Here is a 20,564-nt window from a genome sequence, read left to right as displayed (position 1 = left end):
GAAAGCGAGTCAATGCGATCGGAGGAGCTCGCGAGATAACTGTGGATCTCTTTGATGCAGAGTACGTACATATATATATATATATGCGGTGCGAGGAGCTCGGTTTGGTTTTTCTCCGAGTCCGAGCCCAACTGAACCTTCACGGGCATCTTTTTTTCACGTGGGTACGTTTATACATACCAGAACAGAACATTAAACAGGTCGGTTGCTCTGAACGCTAACCAAACATTAGACAGATTCAAAAAAAAACATTAGACACTTCGTCAGTATACGAGCAGATCAAAACACTAAAACACTGGTACATGAAGAACCAAGCGCATTCCAGATGTGGCACTAAGAATCCACGAACAAAAAATAAAATCAACTTCACATATGAGCAGATCGAACGATCGACTAGTAAAAACGCCTCATCCATTTCCAAATGAGACAGACTGAATGATGTCCAGATTTTCAATCAATGCACAGTCAAAGTCTCTCGGTGCGAAGTCCAGGACCCCACCAACCATATCCAGCCACATCCATCATCGTTCGCCCCCTCGGTTTGCCCTGTTTCTGGCCGGGGCCGGGTTATCCCCAGTTTGCCCCGAGTTTGCTTCTAGTACCTATGCCTCCGGGAAGGCGGGCGCTGCTGCTCCCACTGTCGCTCGAGATGCTCCTTCTAGTTTCACAAGAAAAACAATTCTTTCAAGATCCGTAGATACATACATTGGTGTGTTTTATTTTATTCTTGTAAAACACGAGAAAACCAGAAAGAGTCACTGACCTTCTAGGATTGCGGCTCCTTGATGCTCTCTAAGGTCGCATCGCGTGACCAACAAAATATAAGCAAGCATTCAACTACTCATGTTTCCTACACAACCCGCTACAAATGTTGAACGCACCTTCCTCGGAGCACTGGGTGACACAGAGTTGGATAAATCTCACCTTCCATGACAGCCCCTATGGAGGAGGTCCTCTGATTCTGCTACCACAGAGAGAATTAGGTATATCATTAACAAAAGGAGATGGGCTCCATTGGAAGATTTGCAAGGCAGAGTCAGTTCAAAAAAAAAAGTTTTACCATGCAGATGGGTAGCAACGATTTCATTACCTATATGGAGAATTGATCTGGAGTGAGAGTGAAAAGTGAGGGGAACGAATATGGCGGCGTGGAGGTGGTGGTGGTGGTGAGTGGTGACCTTCTCGAAGGGATCCTCTGTCTCCTTGACCTGCTAATAAAAGCAAGATAAGTTCCACCTGCAAGAAAAGGCAAGTTAACACCTTCTGAAACAACACAAGTACAGCACCCAATTGGCCAACACACAGAAAACTGTGAAACAATTAGCAAACCAAGATAACAGGCACATGGTAATGGACTTGCCTATCCAAATGTCCAGGTATTAGCAATAAGCTCTAACACAATAATGACATGATCACGACCAAAAAACATGGCAAGACAACGCTGTCCGTAACTGAGCAAGGTAGGCAGATTGCACATACGATCTACTCCCTCCGTCCGGAAATACTTGTCATCAAAATGAATAAAAGAGGATGTATCTAGATGTATTTTAGTTCTAGATACATCCTTTTTTGTCCATTTTGATGACAAGTATTTTCGGACGGAGGGAGTATACAGGAAACTCAAACAATAAAACAAAGCTTAAATTGACTTGCCACCTTCTAGGAGGCCCAGGTGATTATCTACGAGGTGATGAGCTGCCACAAACCCTCCTAGATGGCAGTTGCGAGACTACTGTCAACAATTCCTTGGTATATTACAATACCCTAGATACAAGAATGAAATTTCTAAGACTCACCGTATTGGCTATGTATGCCTTGTAGGTGGTGAAGGAGAGAATGTCTTCTAACTGGAGATCCTGGTCTTCTGTCACCATGCCTAACAGGGGATGATCTGGTCGATGGCGAATAGGAGAATCAGCATAATTCCTTGGAGATGGTTCAGTGGACTCAACCATTCAGTTTGGAGGAGGCCACTTTTGAGGAGTTGAAGGCGCCTTTCTTCCTGCTGGCAGAAATGTAAGTAAGATTAAATCATCGCAAGGCTACAATATGCACCTACAGCTTTTAATCCTAAATGGGAGCAAAGCAATACAGAGAACTGTCTTTCAAAGAATCAGAACACCACACTGACACCGTACACCCTTAATAACTTATAGGCTATAAAGCTTCAGGAGTTTACATTCCCTAGGCCTCTGCTGAAAAATAATTTTCAATACTAACTATGGTAACTAAATAGGTATGCCAACATGTCAGGTTTATCTTCAAGGATTCACCTTTGAAACCACTGCACTAGCGAGTAGCCACTACCAGTAATCCGCACAAGAACATGAGCCATCTCTGAAGTGGTGGAAGCGAATCGCATCTCTCAAGATTATTTCTCTGTTTTCACTCTTCGATATCAATTTCATAGCTAAATGGCAGTCACGGCAGACTCTCAAGTTCTTCATTACTCGTATAGGTGCTGACTGCGGTAAATGAATCAATCCTAATGCGACAGCTAGTTTCTCACTGTGCCAATTCATCCAACTTTGCTCGTTTCTAATGATGTCATCTGACTTTGTGCTGGAAGCGTCAGTGACTGTCAATTTATCGATCTTGGAAAGCATCTCTGCCAGTTTCGAGTATATTGTGTTGCTCTCTCGATGGGATTTGTCACCGGCAACAAAAGAGTGAACCCCAGACCTTAGTTCAATCCAACTCAGACCAGGTTCTTTCTTCACTCCTCGCTCTTTCATCACATCTCTAATTTTTGAAGCTAGGGAGAGCTCCCCAGCATCTAGGTAAATGTTGTAGAGATTTACATAGGATGCTGAGGAACTGGGTTGTAGTTCCATTATCCTATCTGCAACAAGTTGACCTCTCTCCATGTCTCGATGGATACGACATGAGGCTAGCAAAGACCGCCAGATGACAGGTTCATCATGGAAGATTGAATCCCTTATAAAAGCCTCAGCATCAGCTAGTCTCCCAGCTCGACCAAGAAGGTCGACAACACATGTGCAATGCTTGATGGTTGGGCTCAACGCGTATTCCTCTTGCATGATTTCGTAATACCTGCATGAGACCATGAAAGGAATGGACCAATGAGGAACAACCAAACAAGTATAACTCTACTATAAGACAGTAAGACGCACTCCAGCAACACAAAGACCTCAAAGTTCGACCCATGTACAGTTTTCTTTTTTCAGATCAAGATGTCTGTATGAATCATTGAAGATTACAGAGACATACCTGAGTCCCTCATCAACCAATCCTCCATGGCTACATGCAGTAAGGACAGCGAGAAAAGTAATCTCATTTGGCACCACCTTTGCATCTACCATTTCACTGAAAAACCGTAAAGCCTCACTAGCACAGCCATGCTGTGCATGGCTTGATATTACAGCAGACCAAGACACAACGTCGTGTAATTCCATCTCCTGAAACCTCCGGACTGCAGCACCAACATCCCCTGATCTAGCATACATATGTATGCAGGAGTTTCCAGTGGCAGTGAACCGACCGAAACCAGATTTTGTGGCAAAGCACTGAATCTGCTCACCAGTCCTTGCAACAGCCAAACTGGCACACGCATTCATCACTATCGATATAGTGAAAGGGTCAGGTTTCAGTCCAGCAGCTAATAATTCATGGAACAGGGTCAGTGCCCTCTCGAAAAGCTCATTTTGAACACACCCTGAAATCATCGCTGTCCACGTGACGACATCTTGCTTCGGAACAGATCTGAAACACCTGAACCCATCTTCCATATTGCCAGAGTTGAAGTACAAGTCAATCAGTGCACTCCCAATGAAGTCATCTCCCTGGACACAATGCTTCAGTACTTGTCCATGTATCTGTTTTCCGAATTCAATGTCACCTGCCAAGTTACACGCTCGTATGATGCTGGAGAATGTGAACTCGGTAGGCTCCATTCCTCGACTCTGCACCTCGGAATACAGACCTAACGCTTCTCTCAGGACATCCATACCGACAGCAGCCTCATCACGACACAGCCCCGCAATCATGGCATTGAACACAACCACATTGGGATCAAGCACCGACTTAAAGAGCGCAACAGCTTCACTCAATGCGCCTTTCTTGGCATACATGTCAACCATCACGCTCGCAAGAAACACGTCGGAGTCCAACCCAGCCTTCACCACGCATCCATGAACCGCCGCGGCAACATCCCTCAGAGAGTCATCGCTGCCAGCACAACACTTGATGACACTTCCAAGAGCGAAAGAGTTCAAGCCCATCCCAGAACGGCGCATCAGAGCAAACACCCTCAGCATCTCGTCATGCGCGCCAGCACGCACGTAGCCAGAGACCAGCGCGTTCCACGAGACGTCGTCCCGCTCCTTGGAGACGTCAAACACCCGCCTCGCCTGTCCCATGTCGCCGCACCTGGCGTACATGCTGACGAGCGAGTTGGAGACGAACACGCCCCCGGCGAGCCCCTCGAGGACGGCCAGCGCGTGCACGGCCTTGCCCTCCCTCAGGCGCCCGGCCCGCGAGCACGCGGCGAGCGCGGCCGCGTACGTGAACCGGTCGGCCTTGACGCCCACGGAACGGCGAGCGCGCGTGAAGGTCTCGAGAGAGGCGCCTGCCTGTCCGGAGCGGGAGTAGGCGTCGATGAGGAGGTTGAAGGAGACGGCGTTGGCGCGGGGCATTTCGTCGAGCAGGCGGCGCGCGGGGCCGCCGAGGCGGCAGTACGCGGCGAGCAGCGTGTTGCGGAGGAAGAGGGAAGGGAAGGGGTGGGCACGGACGACGTGGGCGTGGACGGCGGCGGCGTGGCGCAGCGTCGAGCAGGAGCGGAGGTGGTGGAGGTAGTAGGCGTCCAGGGACGGGAACGCCGGCGCCGCCGGCGCCCGCGGAGGCATCCCCGTCTCGTCTCGTGCGAGTTGTTCGAACCGAGAAAAAGAAAATGAGTATGAACCATCCGATCAAAATTTTGTGGTCCAGATCTGCTATAGAATAAAGATAATATCCCTCATGTTGCCGCAAAAAATTACATTTTTTAGGGAACGCAAAAAATTACATCACTAACAATAAATTTGTGGTGAGGTCGCAGACTGATCAGGCCCTCCCTTGCCTCCAGCTCTGCGATGTGGGCTCCATGTCGTCGGGCCTGGCCGGACTCCTTCTGGCGGTGAAGACAATGACGTGGTGGCTCTTGGGCTCCGGGGCGGCAGCCCCGGGTGTGGTGATGGCGGCTTCGGCCAGGGGGTGGTGCGTGTCTGGTCGCGGTGGATCGTGGGATCCCGGGGCCAGAGTGAGGTCGGCCTCGGCAGGGGTGGTGGATAGTGGGCGGCGGTCGGTGGTGGCAGGTGGTTGGACATCTCCGGGAGAAATCCTTGCTCCGGTCTTCACCGGAGCTGGCGACGGTGGTGCCCGTGGGTGCCGCGATCTTTCTTGGAAGCGTCGTCTTGGAGGTGCTCCTCCTCTTCCCCACGGCTTGGGCTCCGGAGGGAAACCTCAGATCCGCTGGATCGGGCGATGGAGGCGTCTTCGCGTCTTTTTCCTTCTTGGGGGCATCGTCTCGGAGCCGAGCACGACTGAGAGATTGGAGGATGATGGCATCTTCGCCGCATGGTTTGCTGAGGCGGGGCGCTGGTTTCTGTTTGGCAACAATGATGGCGTCGAGAGGAGCTTGGGTCGCGGCGTGGTCTTCGGTAGTCGGTTCTTCCCGGCGCAAGTCCTGCATATTTCTCTTGTGTTGCTCGTCGTCAAAATTGGAGCTGTCGGTTGCTTGCGCGTGGGGGTCATCTGTTGGCATGTGCCGTCATGGTTTCTGTTCCATGTCGGTGGTCAGGTTGGCCGGTGATGTCCATGTCATGTGGGTTGTGTTGTATCGGTTTTAGTCCGGTTTTCCGTCAATTAACCGGGCAATTCTCTTCTTCTTAATCAATGAAAATGACAAGTCTTTTGCCTTGTTTTAAAAAAAACATTCTCACAATGAGGTTTCCACCCCTTTTATCGCATTAAAGCGAAGGACGGAGGAAGAGGGGATTCGCGATCTCATTAGGGAGGAGGTTGCTCATACGCCGCCGCCTAAACTCATAAGATTTGCTTCCTACACTATCAAAAACCATTTTTATTCGATATTAGATAATATCTCACGCGCTTTTACTTGTTATGGAAGTTTATAGTAATACCACTCCGCATCCTTTTGAAGGGTGGTTGTACATTATAGTGTCCAATGACTACTTCACTTCAGTGACTGATTTGTTGCTGTAAACTAAAAGATAAACAGTGAGCATGTTGTAGGGTTTTCTCAGTGATGTGACAATATTTTTATTGTGATGATGTAACAATTTTACATGTGCAACAAAGGACCATATGAGTTAAATCAACCGATGATAGCAAACCCACTCAATCCAACCCGACTAAAAGTAACCAAGCAATTTTACACTTGTAAATCTAAATGAAATAAATAGAATGTGTCCTTCATAGAAGGAGGGAAAGTATACATTAACATCGGCAACACATTTTCCTTGGGCTCCTCAACCCCCTCCGTTTGCACTTGCCCGAACGACGGAACCTCGCCTTGTGTCTGTGTGGCTGATAATGTCTCCTTAAGCAGGTCGTCCTTCTGAAAGTGGAACACATGGAAGTGCAGCGATATGGCAGGCGGATGCATGCACGCAAGGGAAGGAAACCGAGTGTATGCCATGCGATGTGATGTCAGGGGCCAACGTAGGCTCCACGTACGGATTTAAACATGAAAAAAAGACTTAGCTTCTACGGCATTTAGAAAAACCTTATGGGGCTGTTTGGTTGCCACCCTGAGCTATGTGCATGTGCCTGAGAAAAAGTGGCGCCTGGTAGGAACGTGGCAAGCTGGATGTTTCTGCCTGTCAGGCAAGACGAGAAGATATGTGTTTGGTTGCTGCCTGACCTGGTGTACTAGTATCAACCAATAAAAAATATCTAAAGCACTAAAGAAAGGCTGCTATTGGGTAGCACAAGCCCCGACTAGTATTTTTTTTTTTTTTTGCGAAGGAAGCCCCGACTAGTATTAAAAGTCAGGCAGCTGTTAACCTGAGCCCAGGCGCTGGAAATTGGAGGCCTGACAGGCTAATTGGGGATGAATCTACTTCTTCAGGTAGCGAACAAAACAAGACCTAGTGATTCACAGGCAAGTTTCAGGTCAGGCTAAAAGCCATCAGATAGCGAACCAAACAGCCCCTATATCCATATATAGAAGAACTTAAACCTCTAGGCATCTAGGGGTTTTTTTTTCGTCGACGGCCTCTAGTAGCATATGGGCATGAGCTACAACACCATTTCTGTTATTGTTATTATTTTAATGGAGGCAAAAACTTTGTCTCATCGATTAATTAAGATACAATTCACATGCCACGCTGAGACGCCCAGCCTTGATACCAGGTTGAAAAACTAGTTCGATGTATTTTTGCACTTTCAGGCACTAAAGTGCACATTCATGACAAGTTGAAGCTCTTTTGGTGTAATTACCGCGATTAATTATGAAGAATGGGATTGCCCACTTAATTGACAGAAAACCAAACAAAAATGGATGCAAACACGCCACATGCAGACTACTCACATACACCATCAACCCAACAAATGGACATGACATGCAAGGAAGGCACCTCAGCCGAATACAACAGACTTCCACCAAATCCATGGACACAGGTCAAACTAAACCTGTTCAAACCCTAGGCCGGGCTTTGTAAAGCCCAAAGCAAAAATCCCAAGCCCAAACCTGAAACACATGAACAATGCCAATTTTCAATTAAAATAATTATATTCAGGATATTAAAATAATATAATATACCTATATTTCAAATAAAATATACAATTGCTGCCATTTCAGGCTTTTGGGCCGGGCTTCAGGCAAGAAATTGAAATTGGAGTCCAGGACAAGCCCGGATGCCGGGCTTTCGGGCTCAAGCCTCCGGGCCAGGCTGCCCATGCACAGATCTAGATCAAACCATGAGATCGAGGAACGTCCAATTAAGCCACGGACACCTATCCTTATGGCTGTGTCTCAAAAAAAAAACTATCCTTATGGCAACACTCTTTTCTGTTTTGTGCTATATGATTGCATTCACGGCAAGAGTAGATGAGATCGATTAAGAGGCGGCGCAGCTCAGCCCGGTTTCGCCGTCGTCCATCCCTGCCACAACATGCCGGGGTTGCTCAGGCCAGGTGCATGGTCAGTTGCTCGCCTGGAAATATTTGTCAAAGAAATGGACAAGCATTTCTGGACCGAGGTCGTATATGCCAGCCGGATATCAGGGTCGGGCACCAACCCAAACAGATCTCCGACAGACAGGCGTGCCAGAGCAACAGATTCACATTTCCTCCAAACACGTTCAAAACGCAAAACATTCAACCAACATTTAAAACAAAAACAACTTCACAAAGCAACGCAGCACGAGCCGGCAGATCAACTAGTAAACAGCTCATTAATAATTCTCAAGAGTGACAAGAGAAGAATATCCAGATCCAAAGCTGACGAACAAGTGCAGAATTTATAAATGAAAAGTACACTTTCCGTACAGGCAAATCATCAACACACGAGTCGTCCTCATACAGTATCTCTTGTGAGTACAAGCCGAATGCCAGCAGGCATGTCGAGCACCTCGTCGTCCGGCCCCTCACTCAGATGGAACACCTCTTGACTTGAGCTCACAGCAAGACACATGCAGATGCAATCCATAGTGATAGTCGAGAGAGAAGAGAAAGTTTTTTACCTGCCAGGAACCACACACGTCACCAGTTTCTTTCTACCTGCGCCTTGGGGTTGGGGAAGAGCTGCTGCTCCCGCTGTCGCTAGAGCCACTCCTTCCTCTTGGAGGCCTGAGAGACACGGCTTTTTATTACTTCTAGAGAATTTAAGCTAGTAGTAATTCAGTTACAAGATGTGGAAACAATGCAAAACACCACAAGGATGTGAACCCGTCGCATACCTTCTAGGGCTGCGGCTCCTTGACACCCTTCTAGGTCCCTGTAAAAGAAAGTCTTATTAGTATTGCGCACAAGAACCAAAACATCAGAATCAAACATTCAAATACAGTTTTCTATGGAAGGCAACAGAAACCACTGACAGATGTTGCGCTCACCTTTCTTGGAGGACTGGGTGATGCAGAATAGGACGAATCTGACCTTCCACGCCTCAATGGTGGTCCCCGGCCCCTGCTACCACAAAGAGAATTAGGAAGACTCCAGAGAATTAGGCAGCTGAACAAAGAGATGAGCTCCATTGGAAGATTTGCAAGGCAGAATGTCATTACCTACGAGGAGAAATTGATCTGGAGCGGGAGTGAAGAGGGCGGCGAGGAGGAGGGGAGCGGCTGTGACGGCGCGGAGGTGGTGGTGGTGGCCTTCTCGGAGGGCTCCTCAACCTCCTTGGTGGTGGTGACCTGCTTCCAAAAGCAAGAACCAACACAATTAATGTAGTTGAAAAAACTGATATAGGAGAACTTCCTGACAACACAACACAGAACCCAGTAGACCAACACAGAAAACCCAAGCTATCTTGGCACATGGAGTTTCAAAAATTGGCACAGAGACTGCTCATCAAAATGTACAGCAAAACTGTATAGTCAATTACAACTGTACAAACATGGAATAGATGAATAGATGGAGAGGTACACACAGGAATGAATGAGAAGCAATAACTAACACATTTAACACGTCAGGCCAGTGTAAAATATATCATACAGAGGACTGAGTATAAGATAGTCAGGCTAGTTGTATAGAAGTGATCAACAGCACAAGCTCAAAGTGACTTACCGCCGTCTGGGAGGCCCAGGTGAGCGCCTAGGAGGCCCCGGGGAGCGTCTGCGTGGTGATAAGCTGCCACGACCCCTCCTAAGGTGACGGTTGTGAGACCAGTTGTCAGCAATTTATCATTAACCTAGATACAAGAATGGCAGTTAAAAAACTCACCGCATTGGTGACCTATGCCTTCTAGGTGAAGGAGAACGTCTTCTAATTGGAGATCCTGGTCTTCTGTCACCACGCCTAACAGGGGAAAGATCTGGTCGACGACGAATAGGAGACTCAGCACGACGCCTTGGAGATGGATTGGGTGGACGCCGGGGTGACTCAGCCCTTCTGTTTGGAGGAGACCTCTTTCGCGGAGGAGAAGGTGGCTTCTTTCGTGGAGATGCTGCTGGCAAATGAAACAGGATTGGATCATCAACAAAAAAAGGCAAAATATCCACCTACAAATTATCCTAGATGGGAGCAATGCCTATTAAAGAACCAGATCACAGAGAAATGCCCATTACAGTAGGCTCTGAATAACCTATAAGCTATATAAAGGTTCAGACACTTACATCCCCCAGGCCGCTGCGGAGCATCCTTTTCAGCACCAATAGCAACTTTATCATTCTGAGGAGCATCTCTTTTGGGGGGAGGAGGAGGTGGCTTTAAAGGTGAAGAAGCCCTTTGGCGTGGTGGCAGTGTGAACTTCAACTTGACAACATTTCCATCAATTTGCCCCTGAGAAGATGTGAATTTTTTTGGGTCATATTTGCATAAGAAAACAAATATCAAAAACATAGGGCAGAAGGCACATAAAAACATAGGGCAGAAGGCATACACCATCCATGTAAAGAAGAGCCTTCTCAGCATCAGTCCTCTTCTTGAACTCGATGTATCCATACCCACGAGGGAGATTAACCTATATATATTAAAAAGCTCAGATTAGATGTCAAGAGACAGGAGAAGCTTCATCAGATAATGCCAATGCAACACATCTTACAAATTTGTCCATTGATAGCTCCACATTCACCACTTCACCAAAATTTCCTGCAAATTAAGGATGGTTAGCTCATTATACTGTGTAACATAGTGATCGGAAAACAGATCATTATTCCAATGCTTTCTGCAACCCTCAAAATTGCTGTCATGAACAGGACTTAGAACAAAGCAATAATAGTTCTTTTCCATAATCTCCATCTGAATACTGGCATAAGGACATGCACGATGCTTACAACTTCAACTTCAAACTTGAGACACCCTAGCCTACCACTCCGATGAAATTGATTAATGATATGTTACTTCTAGAAAGTACGGCAGTATCTCAAAATTTTACCAAATAAGTTAAACATCAAGCTAAGTTAAGATCAATCACGTTCATTCCCAATCCACAGAAGAACATAAGTTGTCGATAAAAGTTGCACAACTAAACCTTCAAGAAATTAAGATACAAGATCATGAAACATGAAGATAAACTCACCAAATATCTCCTTCAAATGAGCCTCATTCACATTTCTGGATAGATGATCAACATGTAGAACAACCGACTGAGGAGGAGGAGATGCTTTCCTGAAACAAGTAGCACCAATTTGTTAAGTATATTACATGAATATAAGAGAGCATAATACATTCTCACTATATCTAACTACCAGTGACGGAAACAACAAGGTCAATAATGCCACCAAGGCACCAACAGTAGTTATATCATGCTAACATAAAGGAACTGGAAAAGCTCAAAAATAATGGGCACCAGACAGGCATTGTAATTGTCATCGGACAAATGCATGAAATAAATACCAGTTTTTATGTTGAGTAGCTATTCTGTGGGAGACAAAATGATAACAAGTTCAAGTGGCATGCTTATATGTACAAGCATCAATGCAGTGCGAGCAGAAATAATATAAAATGAACAGATCCTCTGCAAGCTTGTACCTAGGAGGTGACGCTTTCTTGGGTGGGGGAGATGATGAGCGGCCTTTTCTTGATGGTGACCCTTTTTTGAGAGGGGGTGAAGGTGATCGAGCTTTCTTTGCTCCAGGTGAACTGTGTAGATAGCAGCGCCGTAAATAAATGTTTCCAGATTAAAGATAATTAACATAAGAAAATACACCAAAATAGAAGCCACCAAAGAACTATGTTTAGCCAATGCAGCAAGCAAGGCGACTTTGAATATGAGCATATCCAGTGAATTTTGCAATAAAATTACAGCAGCAACAGTGACAAATTAAAGCAATGGTTTAAAAGGTAAAAAGAAGAAGGAATTGGTATCAGTAAGATCTGGTTCATCTAGAACTACAAAGAAGAGGTATTGAACTGGTCTTATGACTAATACAGATATGTTTGAAAGGGATAAACAGGTGCAGGGAAAGAATCAAACTGGATCTCAGAGATTCAGTGGAGGCTAAATGCAAAAAAATACAAAGCCAAACTCAAAAATTAATGAATGTACAGCCTAAGGTTAAACTTAATAGGATGCTTAGTATCACTAGCACATGCAGAGCACCACAGACCATTGCCAAGGGAGTAGCAGATGTAACATTTAAATGCTCACACCAAGCAGCTAACAAACAACGAAATCACATCTGAATTCTGAGGCTCTGGCTCCAGCAAGTAACTCCGGTTTCCATCCTATCTCAAGCATCATTCAAAACCATTTTTGAACGAACACAATTGTTATAAATACCTCTTACAATGGATACCACAAAACTGCATCCATATTGTTCGATCCCAGGAGAACTAGCTACGCTTGACAACATAAAAAAAAATGAAACATGTAGGGGACACACACACAGACACATGAATTTGTAATCAGAATCAACTATCCTATACCACTGGATAGTCCAGCCCCTTCCCGCTTCTTAAAAATCGGTTATATCAGGTGCTAAGTTGTCTAGAAACTGTGGATTAAGATGAACAAGACAAAAACTATCTACCCCAGCATTACCACCAGGTCCAGGAAACAAGACCGCAGCAGGCGCACGAATGGGTGTTTGCATTGTATCTCCAACGGGGTGCCGCCCAAGCGCTAACCTTCCAACCATACAGCATTGTACAGATGCGAGTGAGGCCGAACGTGAGCTCACGACAGCAGACCCGCACGCCCCTAAACGAGCCACTACTCCAAGCCTTGTTCAGGCAAGCCGTTCGAAACACACAGAGTGTTGATAAACACAGGCACAGGTTTCAACAAATCTACCGAGGGAACCATCGCTGGCCTGGAGCCCAGGACCCGAGCGCCACCACAGGAGGCGAGTGCGCGGCGGCGCGCAATTCGGAATCTACGAACAAGCCGTCGAAACCCCAGCGCCCAAAACCCCAGGGCTGAAGCCGCGCGAGCACAGATCCGGGCCGCGCGACGGCGGGGCGGGAGGGGAGGAGGGGAAGGGAAGGGAAGGGGGCGGGTGCTCACCTGCGCTTGGCGGCGGGAGGGGAGCGGCCCCGGGAGCGGGCGGGCGAGGAGGAGGAGGAGGAGAGGGAGCGGGAGCGCGAGCGCGAGCGGGAGGAGCCCGAGGAGGCGGAGCGGGAGGAGGAGCCCGACGAGGACCGCGAGCCGGAGCGGCCGCGGCGGGGCTTCGCCATCGGCGGCGAGCGGGCGGGGATGGAGAGGGGCTAGCTAGGGTTTTGCTCGGGGTGGGGGGATATGGATGGGGTAAAGGTCAGGTAGAGGGGGAGGACGGGGCGTGGTAATTGGATTTGGCGTGGGGTTCTTTTTCTCCGGGCCCACCCGCAGACACACGCGGCGACCATGGTTCCTTTTTTTCCCTCTTACAGGAGGGAGGGAGCCTTTTTCTTGCAGAATTTTACTAGGAGTACCGCAGGGTTTGACTTTATGAAAAAATCAAAAACGCCAGTTCAAATTTGTTTAAATTTTAGAAAAAGGTTGCCCCCGTTTGATTTTGTAGAATATTTCGAGGAAAAAGACCACGGCGACGGCTTCGGTTGCGCGGTCATTGTAAGAGGGCATGACATATTTACCAGCACTGCGTAGCAAAGCCAACACATTTGCACTTTTTTTTTTTTGCTACTCAATTCCAGAGCTGGAGTCAACAAATTCTGCTCATCCTTCAAGTATTTACAGCGCTACCAAAAAAGAGAAAATTTATGCACGCAAGTCCGTCCCAGAAGGAACAAGCAAAGGCGTCGGTCGGTTGCGCTCTCCCTTCCTTCTCTACATATCGGACGGCTAGCATCTCTCGAAGATCTTGTAAAGCTTGTCTAGAGAAGCAATCTGCATAGGTTCAAAAGTACAGCTCAATATCAGTGTGTGTTTATGCCGCATAATCCATAAAAAAGGTAGTATTTCACACAGTTCTAGTGGTTGCGCTTGAAACCATGCCGGGTTTATTTTTTTACGGCTCGCTGTCGAAACAAAGTTGGACCGCCTACGTTGGTATGCCTACTCGGAACAATGTTGTGTGTTATGTGGCTTGGTGATTGTTTGGGAAAAAAAATACATTGAGCGGTAAATAGAGTACAAAAAACTGCAGTAACAGACTATGGTGCGAGCATAAGCAAAAGACTGAACTGAAGCACCAAACATAAATAAAGGACAACTGAAGCGGGGCGGGGAGGGAACCTGGACGAACGTTCCATCCGTTGCCATCGACTTAGGGGGCTTGAGGAAAAGTCGCATGGACGGGAACAAGACGTGCTGGATGGTCCACTCGCGCTGAGCCCATGCCGCCTCTGCTTCCGCAACCAGCTCTTGGTCGACGTCATCTTCATCTGTAATGGGATACATGTTTAGCCCCAATGGCAATTAACTCGGAACGAATATCTAGCTGCAGCATCATGTATAATGGATATATTCTTTAGTGTGTCTACTATTTCAGCTCACCTGTACCTGTTAAATCGTTATCAGCCGGTTCAGCACTTCCCATGGAATCTTTATTTCTCTTGTATAACCGAATGCCTTTGCCAGATGGATTTGGAAGGATGGGAGGATGAAGCGCATAGAAGTTTCCAATAGCAGCTGCTGCCGTTCTGAAGCACTCTTTCTCAACGTCCCAGGCAATCTATTATAAGATGGTAATCACTAAAAATCAGGGCTGCCAGTTTGCATAACTGAAGTAAAATCTAAAACAAAATATATCATAAAGCAACTACTTCCAGGAATGAAATTCCACAATAACTTAAAAGATAAGATAGGAAACAGAAGTTGCTTCCGGATACCTAGCTGCCATATCTAAATGAAACACCAAAATTAAAAATTTGAACACGGTATAAGCCTGAAAACCCTACTTGCCGTTGCCTCAGCAGGGAATGGATAATCAGATATCATGACCAAATTTAAAAGGAAACCTACGTCATTTCCTAGAGTCAACATGAACTCTGGAAGGCGATCCATATCAGGGGTGTACTGATCAAGTACAACCGGAAGTCTGGTCAGGTTGCCACCTTGATCAATGTGAATCGAGAAGTACTCATTAATCATCTCAGCATTTTCTTTTAGTATCTCAGTGTTCACCTGCAAACAAGTACTATCTTCATCAATGGAGCGATGCTACAGGAATCAAATGATTGAGCCATAACACAAGAATCAAAAAGTAAAAAAACATGCAGGCGGGCAAATAAAATATTACGTCTGCTGTATTGCTGGCAAGATCAACAAAGACTCGGGGAATTAAGAAAACAACTTACTTCTGCAATTTCTAGTTTCTCCTTCTCATTTACATCACTCATTGATTCGTCATCTTTCAGTGCCATTGTCAGCAACTCCCGAAGCGGAGCAGGTTCACTTAGCTGTATAGCATTGAAGTTTCCAAAGCGGCACAGAGCTTGTTGGTACATGAGTTCTTTGCTGCATCACAAGTTAAACTCATCGATAGCACATAAGACAATACAATAAGTGATTTAATACAGAAAAAAGGAGGTGCTTAGTAGTTGCAGGCTTTCAACTGGATGTGATATGAATGGATAGCAGTTTGATGATGGTGTGTGCGAGCAATATTGTTTGTAATATGGATGCATTTGCAAATATGTACAGGGAACTGGGGTACTGGTTACCTTCAAACAACTATGTCAGATATCAGAAATTTCTAGCTTCGATAAGAGATATAAGGCATAGAAGAGTAACATTAGTCATCAATGCATAGAGTTTCTTTTGTGGGGATCAATGCATAGAGTTTACCTAACATTTACCACATTGACAAGGTATAAGAGGGTATTGTGCTGTATCAAAGCGAAAACCTCATCGGCAACTCCAACATATGTGCAATTCTTAACAATATTGAAAAGGCCTAGCAGAAATACACAAATCATCAGTCTACAAAAATGGAGACAGGTTCACACATCACAGGTTAAGATGAGCTCACCGGGATGTAAGTTAGAATCTATTTCTGTAAGAAGCTCATGGCGACTGGACAAATCACCAGCATCTTTTGGATTTCTTCTTGATCTTACAATATTTCTTGGGGAACCATATACAAATAGAAGAAAAACATCAGCCATGATAAAGAAAAAACACTGAATCACTGTACTCCCTTCTTCAAATAGAATTTATGAATTGGCAACCAAAGTAGAAAAAGGTCCAGCACTCGCAACTAAACCAGAGTTATAGAATTGTAGCATGTAAACAGCATGAATCATTAAATCCTCCCATGAGGAAAGGCAAACAACAGGTACTTAGTGCACAATTTGATGGGCATGAAGAAAATATTCAGGGAGCACAAACAGATGACCAAATCAGACAGCACAAAAAATACAGGAAGTGGTGAACGCTGTCAAGTTGCTAATGAAGATCATACCTCACGGTAACAAGGTCAGATTTCTTTTCAAGATTTGAAGATTGACCTTGCCAATAGGTGTGCAACCTTCCAGATGGATCGCGTGGATCTGTTCTGACCATTTGGCTCACAGGAACCTTTTGAGATTTTTCTCCTACAGTATAATATAATTAGTAAGGATTATTCGCTGGATGGGTGAGGTGGTGGTTTCACATGGCCTTTACTAGATAGCTCAATAATATGCAGTTAACAGATGTGCTGTAGCAGCATAGTGCAACAACAACAACAACAACAACAACAAAGCCACAAGTTGGGGTGGGCTACTGTAGCAGCATAGTGTACATAGAAAACATTTTAGCTTGAAACATGCATATGATATACTCCGTACTGATCTGGAGTATATGCTACACACCAGTAGGCGTGCTGATCTCCGTGCTCATGTCCTTTCGTATGTTAGATTGAGTAAGTGCTGAAGAGTTTAGTGCCTGCAATGCACATGGAACAAGCATCACTGATGTGCGCAAAAGTTTACATCAAAATGCAAAACACATATGCACTGATGCACATAGTTTTCATAATTGAGATAGCTAAAGTTTTATCTGCATATTAAATTTGTTAAAATTTGCATGCCGTAAGCTGTTGGACCGTTTATTCCAGAGAATACATTGCACTGGAGGTAAGTAGCTTTTGCAAACAGGCACGTGTACAAATTAGCTACTAGCACTAGCATCAACTATTAAACTACAAGTATGTGCTTGGCCAAATGTAGAAACCCAGGTGGATTTTTGTAGTATATTGCACTTCTAATCATTCAAAGAGCCAAAGATTATAACAATCTACTCTGAAGGAGCAAATGAACACCATTGACCATAGACGTGTCATTGTATGAGTACAAGGTGAGGCTTGACCATAAAGGTGTCATTGTACTAGTTCAACAAAGATCATATAGAGATAAGTCAATTTTCCAAGAGAGCGGGTTTTTGAGAAAATGACAACAAAAGAATTTCAGCATGACTTTCGGCGAGTGTTTATCTATATTTGAAAACTGATGCACTATGCAACTGGTAGTAGCTTTTGAACAGATATATTGTCTCTAAAGATATAGAGAAGCAACCATATGAACACCTAATAATTGATTTCCAGCAATTGCTGCACCATATCAACTGTGATGAGACACAACAATAAAATACCAAGTATCTGTGGGTTTATGTAAGGTAAACAATTGAATAACCTGAGTTTGGAATATCCTTGTGTTATTACAGTTCAGCAGTTTTTCCTCAATAGCATCTTTAATTTTTTCAATAATACGCTCTTGATTTAAGAGGCTAACCTGCAAAGATAGAAGGAATCACTGAAATTGTTTGTTCTCTAATTGAAAATTGCATAAATGTTTGAACATCAGCACAAATTTTGCCACAAAATACCTCCTTTTTGGTTGGATGTATATTGACATCCACGTGTTCTGGTGGAAGATTGATGGACATGTATATGAAGGGTTTGGATGCTTGAGGCAGTATTGCAGAGTACACAAATTCAGTAGCTCTTTTCAAAGAAGTGCAGTCTACAAGTCTATCTGAAGAGGAGATATGAACAGTTATGGGATAAAGCAAACAAGGCACAGCCATGATAATAAAGTATACATTACTAATTCACTGACAGAAAATACATGACAGTTCAATCACAGTGGATGCATCCTTTAAAACTTTGTTGGCCTTACAAAATTATTCTTTAAAAGATATCCCCTTGTTCATCAAAAATATATGAACAAGATGCAGCCAGATTACTCTGATCAGAATAACATAGCATCTTAACATGTGTATCCACATGGGCATCGGAATACATATTTAATGCATATGAAATCAACAGAATTTACTTACGGAGGAAAAGGCTCTAAAAATTTACTAGTGCCTTGTAATTTGTATACCATTTATGAAAAGAATCATAGTAGTCTTTTTTGCCACATAATTTGCATTTGAGATGAAACCATCCATCTTGAATATTTCATCTACAGCATTCTCATCTGAAACCTGTATTTCCATCAGATCACGAACAACCGAAGCCCCGTAGACATTCCTAATAGCATCTAGCCTTGAAGATGTGCTCCCACTGTGAACATCTGCTTTATTGGCTCCATGCTGTGACAGAGGAGGAGGCAAATGTCACCTCTTAAAACTCACGAGTTCACAAAAGACGGCTATATTTACCTTTCTGCAAGAGAAGTTCACATTGATGTGATGGACCGCAAACCGACTGATGAAGTCCACTATCTTTGGATAGTCATCATTGGAGTTCTGCAGTGTTTTCCTACGAGCTACCATATTGTAGAATAAATTTTCAACCTGCATATTAAGATTTTTTTTCTTGTAAAAATCGCAATACATATCCAATAGAGCAATGGTACTATGCAAAATTGCAAACTCAGTAACTCACCATGACTTGAGTTCCTTTAACCGCAGCACAGGGCTTCGGGTCATTCTCCATTACTCCATCCCTATAAGAAACTCTGACAAGAAAACATGATAATAATGATCATTAACAAACGACTCTAGAGTCAAGCAAAAAGATTTAATAAAGTTGCTAATGGACTGACCTGTAGCCATGCAGTTGGCCTTCTGTTATTGTTGTCACCGTAACATGGCCAACATAAGTCATACTGGCCAAAGCCTCCCCTCTGAACCCCATGGACTTTATTGTTTGTAGGTCCTCATATGCAGACAGCTTTGAGGTAGTATGTCTCTCACACAATATTGGCAAGTCCTCACACTGTGAAAGGAAACCAAGTTTAGCTGACAAAAGTGATGGTCAACAATGCTAGCGCAAATGCTTGATATATGAGACCGTTAAGAAATACTCCGTATTCTGAACATGCCCAACTCTTCAAATGCCAACAATCAATACTGTATAAATCATATAGCACCCCCCGCAGGCGCCTAGACCTGCCCCCTTTATAGCACAAAACAAGCCCAGTTCGTAGTATCATAGACAACTAAATGCTGCTCAAAGGCAAATAGCACTAACAATCTCAAATGGCCTATTAATATAGGTGTGCCCTCATTTTTCCCATGGCATAGCAGCCCCTATGCAGTATTTTACGCCTGAGTGGGAACAAACAGACACAGATCCAGTGTAGAAAATCACCAAGGCCAAAATTCCCCAATCATTCGCCCAGATGGCCCTATACGCACTAAGGATTAACAGCTCGCAGTCAACAGAAATCACGATTAACAGCTCGGATTTGAAGGATTTTCGCACTAGCAGGCGCCCGCGGCAGCACCAAGGGTTGAGGGGATGGGGAATTGGGTCCGGGGTTTAGGGTTTAGGAAGCGAGCGTACCCGGATGCCGTGGCCGTCGTCGGAGACCTGGATGAGCTTGAGGCCGCCGTCCTTGACGGTGACAGAGACGGTGGAGGCGCCGGCGTCGATGCTGTTCTCGACGAGCTCCTTCACCGCCGACGACGGCCGCTGGACCACCTCCCCCGCGGCGATGCGGTTCACCACCGACTCCTCCAGCCGCCGGATGCGGGGCGGGGCCCCGCCCCCGCCCCCGCCGTGCGGCGCCGGCTCGTCGACCTCCATGCCCGCCGCGCCGCGTGTGGAGACCGGGCCGAGGAGGTGGGGAATGGGGAGGGGAGGGAGACGGCGGAGGTTCCGCCGATTTTGGTATTCGCGCGCACGACACTGATTATTGCGGGAGAATTGATTTTACCCCCTCAGTTCGCTCGCCTTCGATCTTTTCCCCCTTTGTTCATTCGTCTCTGTTTGAGCACCCCAGTTCTGTCTAGTTGTTGTTGATATCCCCTTTTTGCTGCTTAACACATTTGTTAGTATATAATTATGAAATCCTAAAATCTAAAAAGCGGCCGGCCACCAACTAACAGAAACGGGCGGCCGGGCTCACATGTGTCATTTTTTTGTCAGCTAGTGGATATTATCGTTAGCATTAGATGCGTACAGACTAGTCTGGCAACAGATTCACGCACATTTATTTTAGCGTCTTAAATTTTTAAAAAGTCATATCTTTTAAACCACATGTCGGAATTCAGATCCGTTTTCACCGTTGGATTCGTCGCGGCGAGATCTTCGAAACTAGATCCCGCATGGATATGTTTCGATGAAATT

The 20,564-nt window shown here is 45.3% G+C and overlaps 3 protein-coding genes across 6 annotated transcripts; all 3 read right to left on the bottom strand.

Annotated features, from left to right (window-relative positions):
• Positions 1-555: 555 nt before the first annotated feature.
• Positions 556-4,894, bottom strand: LOC119278761 (pentatricopeptide repeat-containing protein At3g13880-like). 2 transcript variants are annotated; one of them, XM_037560108.1, is made up of 6 exons: positions 3,232-4,894; positions 2,274-3,054; positions 1,797-2,005; positions 1,091-1,236; positions 764-961; positions 556-658 (listed from the first exon to the last, which is right to left on the bottom strand). In XM_037560108.1, the coding sequence occupies exons 1-2, from the start codon at positions 4,863-4,865 to the stop codon at positions 2,304-2,306; spliced, it is 2,385 nt and encodes a 794-aa protein (XP_037416005.1). In that variant the 5' UTR covers positions 4,866-4,894; the 3' UTR covers positions 556-658; positions 764-961; positions 1,091-1,236; positions 1,797-2,005; positions 2,274-2,303. The 2 variants fall into 2 exon arrangements, with proteins under 2 accessions (XP_037416005.1, XP_037416004.1); XM_037560107.1 differs by having other exon boundaries at positions 1,797-2,002.
• A 3,503-nt stretch (positions 4,895-8,397) lies between these two features.
• LOC119278760 (serine/arginine-rich splicing factor SR45-like) lies at positions 8,398-13,374 on the bottom strand. 2 transcript variants are annotated; one of them, XM_037560105.1, is made up of 12 exons: positions 13,130-13,374; positions 11,653-11,763; positions 11,201-11,289; positions 10,724-10,770; positions 10,562-10,642; positions 10,296-10,461; positions 9,904-10,129; positions 9,748-9,825; positions 9,246-9,374; positions 9,075-9,147; positions 8,922-8,959; positions 8,398-8,811 (listed from the first exon to the last, which is right to left on the bottom strand). In XM_037560105.1, the coding sequence occupies exons 1-12, from the start codon at positions 13,297-13,299 to the stop codon at positions 8,739-8,741; spliced, it is 1,281 nt and encodes a 426-aa protein (XP_037416002.1). In that variant the 5' UTR covers positions 13,300-13,374; the 3' UTR covers positions 8,398-8,738. The 2 variants fall into 2 exon arrangements, with proteins under 2 accessions (XP_037416002.1, XP_037416003.1); XM_037560106.1 differs by having other exon boundaries at positions 9,904-10,126.
• Positions 13,375-13,701: 327 nt separating this feature from the next.
• LOC119278759 (DNA mismatch repair protein MLH1-like) lies at positions 13,702-20,213 on the bottom strand. Of its 2 annotated transcripts, none has more exons than XM_037560103.1 (16): positions 19,779-20,213; positions 19,036-19,208; positions 18,876-18,948; positions 18,650-18,784; positions 18,370-18,580; positions 17,870-18,018; positions 17,677-17,775; positions 16,858-16,930; positions 16,467-16,599; positions 16,035-16,129; positions 15,851-15,959; positions 15,361-15,520; positions 15,026-15,187; positions 14,558-14,735; positions 14,297-14,445; positions 13,702-13,948 (listed from the first exon to the last, which is right to left on the bottom strand). In XM_037560103.1, the coding sequence occupies exons 1-16, from the start codon at positions 20,019-20,021 to the stop codon at positions 13,904-13,906; spliced, it is 2,187 nt and encodes a 728-aa protein (XP_037416000.1). In that variant the 5' UTR covers positions 20,022-20,213; the 3' UTR covers positions 13,702-13,903. The 2 variants fall into 2 exon arrangements, with proteins under 2 accessions (XP_037416000.1, XP_037416001.1); XM_037560104.1 differs by having other exon boundaries at positions 14,564-14,735; positions 19,779-20,212.
• Between the last annotated feature and the right edge of the window lie 351 nt (positions 20,214-20,564).

The sequence above is a fragment of the Triticum dicoccoides genome, chromosome 3B (genome assembly GCF_002162155.2).
Source record: "Triticum dicoccoides isolate Atlit2015 ecotype Zavitan chromosome 3B, WEW_v2.0, whole genome shotgun sequence".
NCBI classification, from domain to species: Eukaryota; Viridiplantae; Streptophyta; class Magnoliopsida; order Poales; family Poaceae; genus Triticum; species Triticum dicoccoides.
This window is presented reverse-complemented; position numbering and strand designations above follow the sequence as displayed.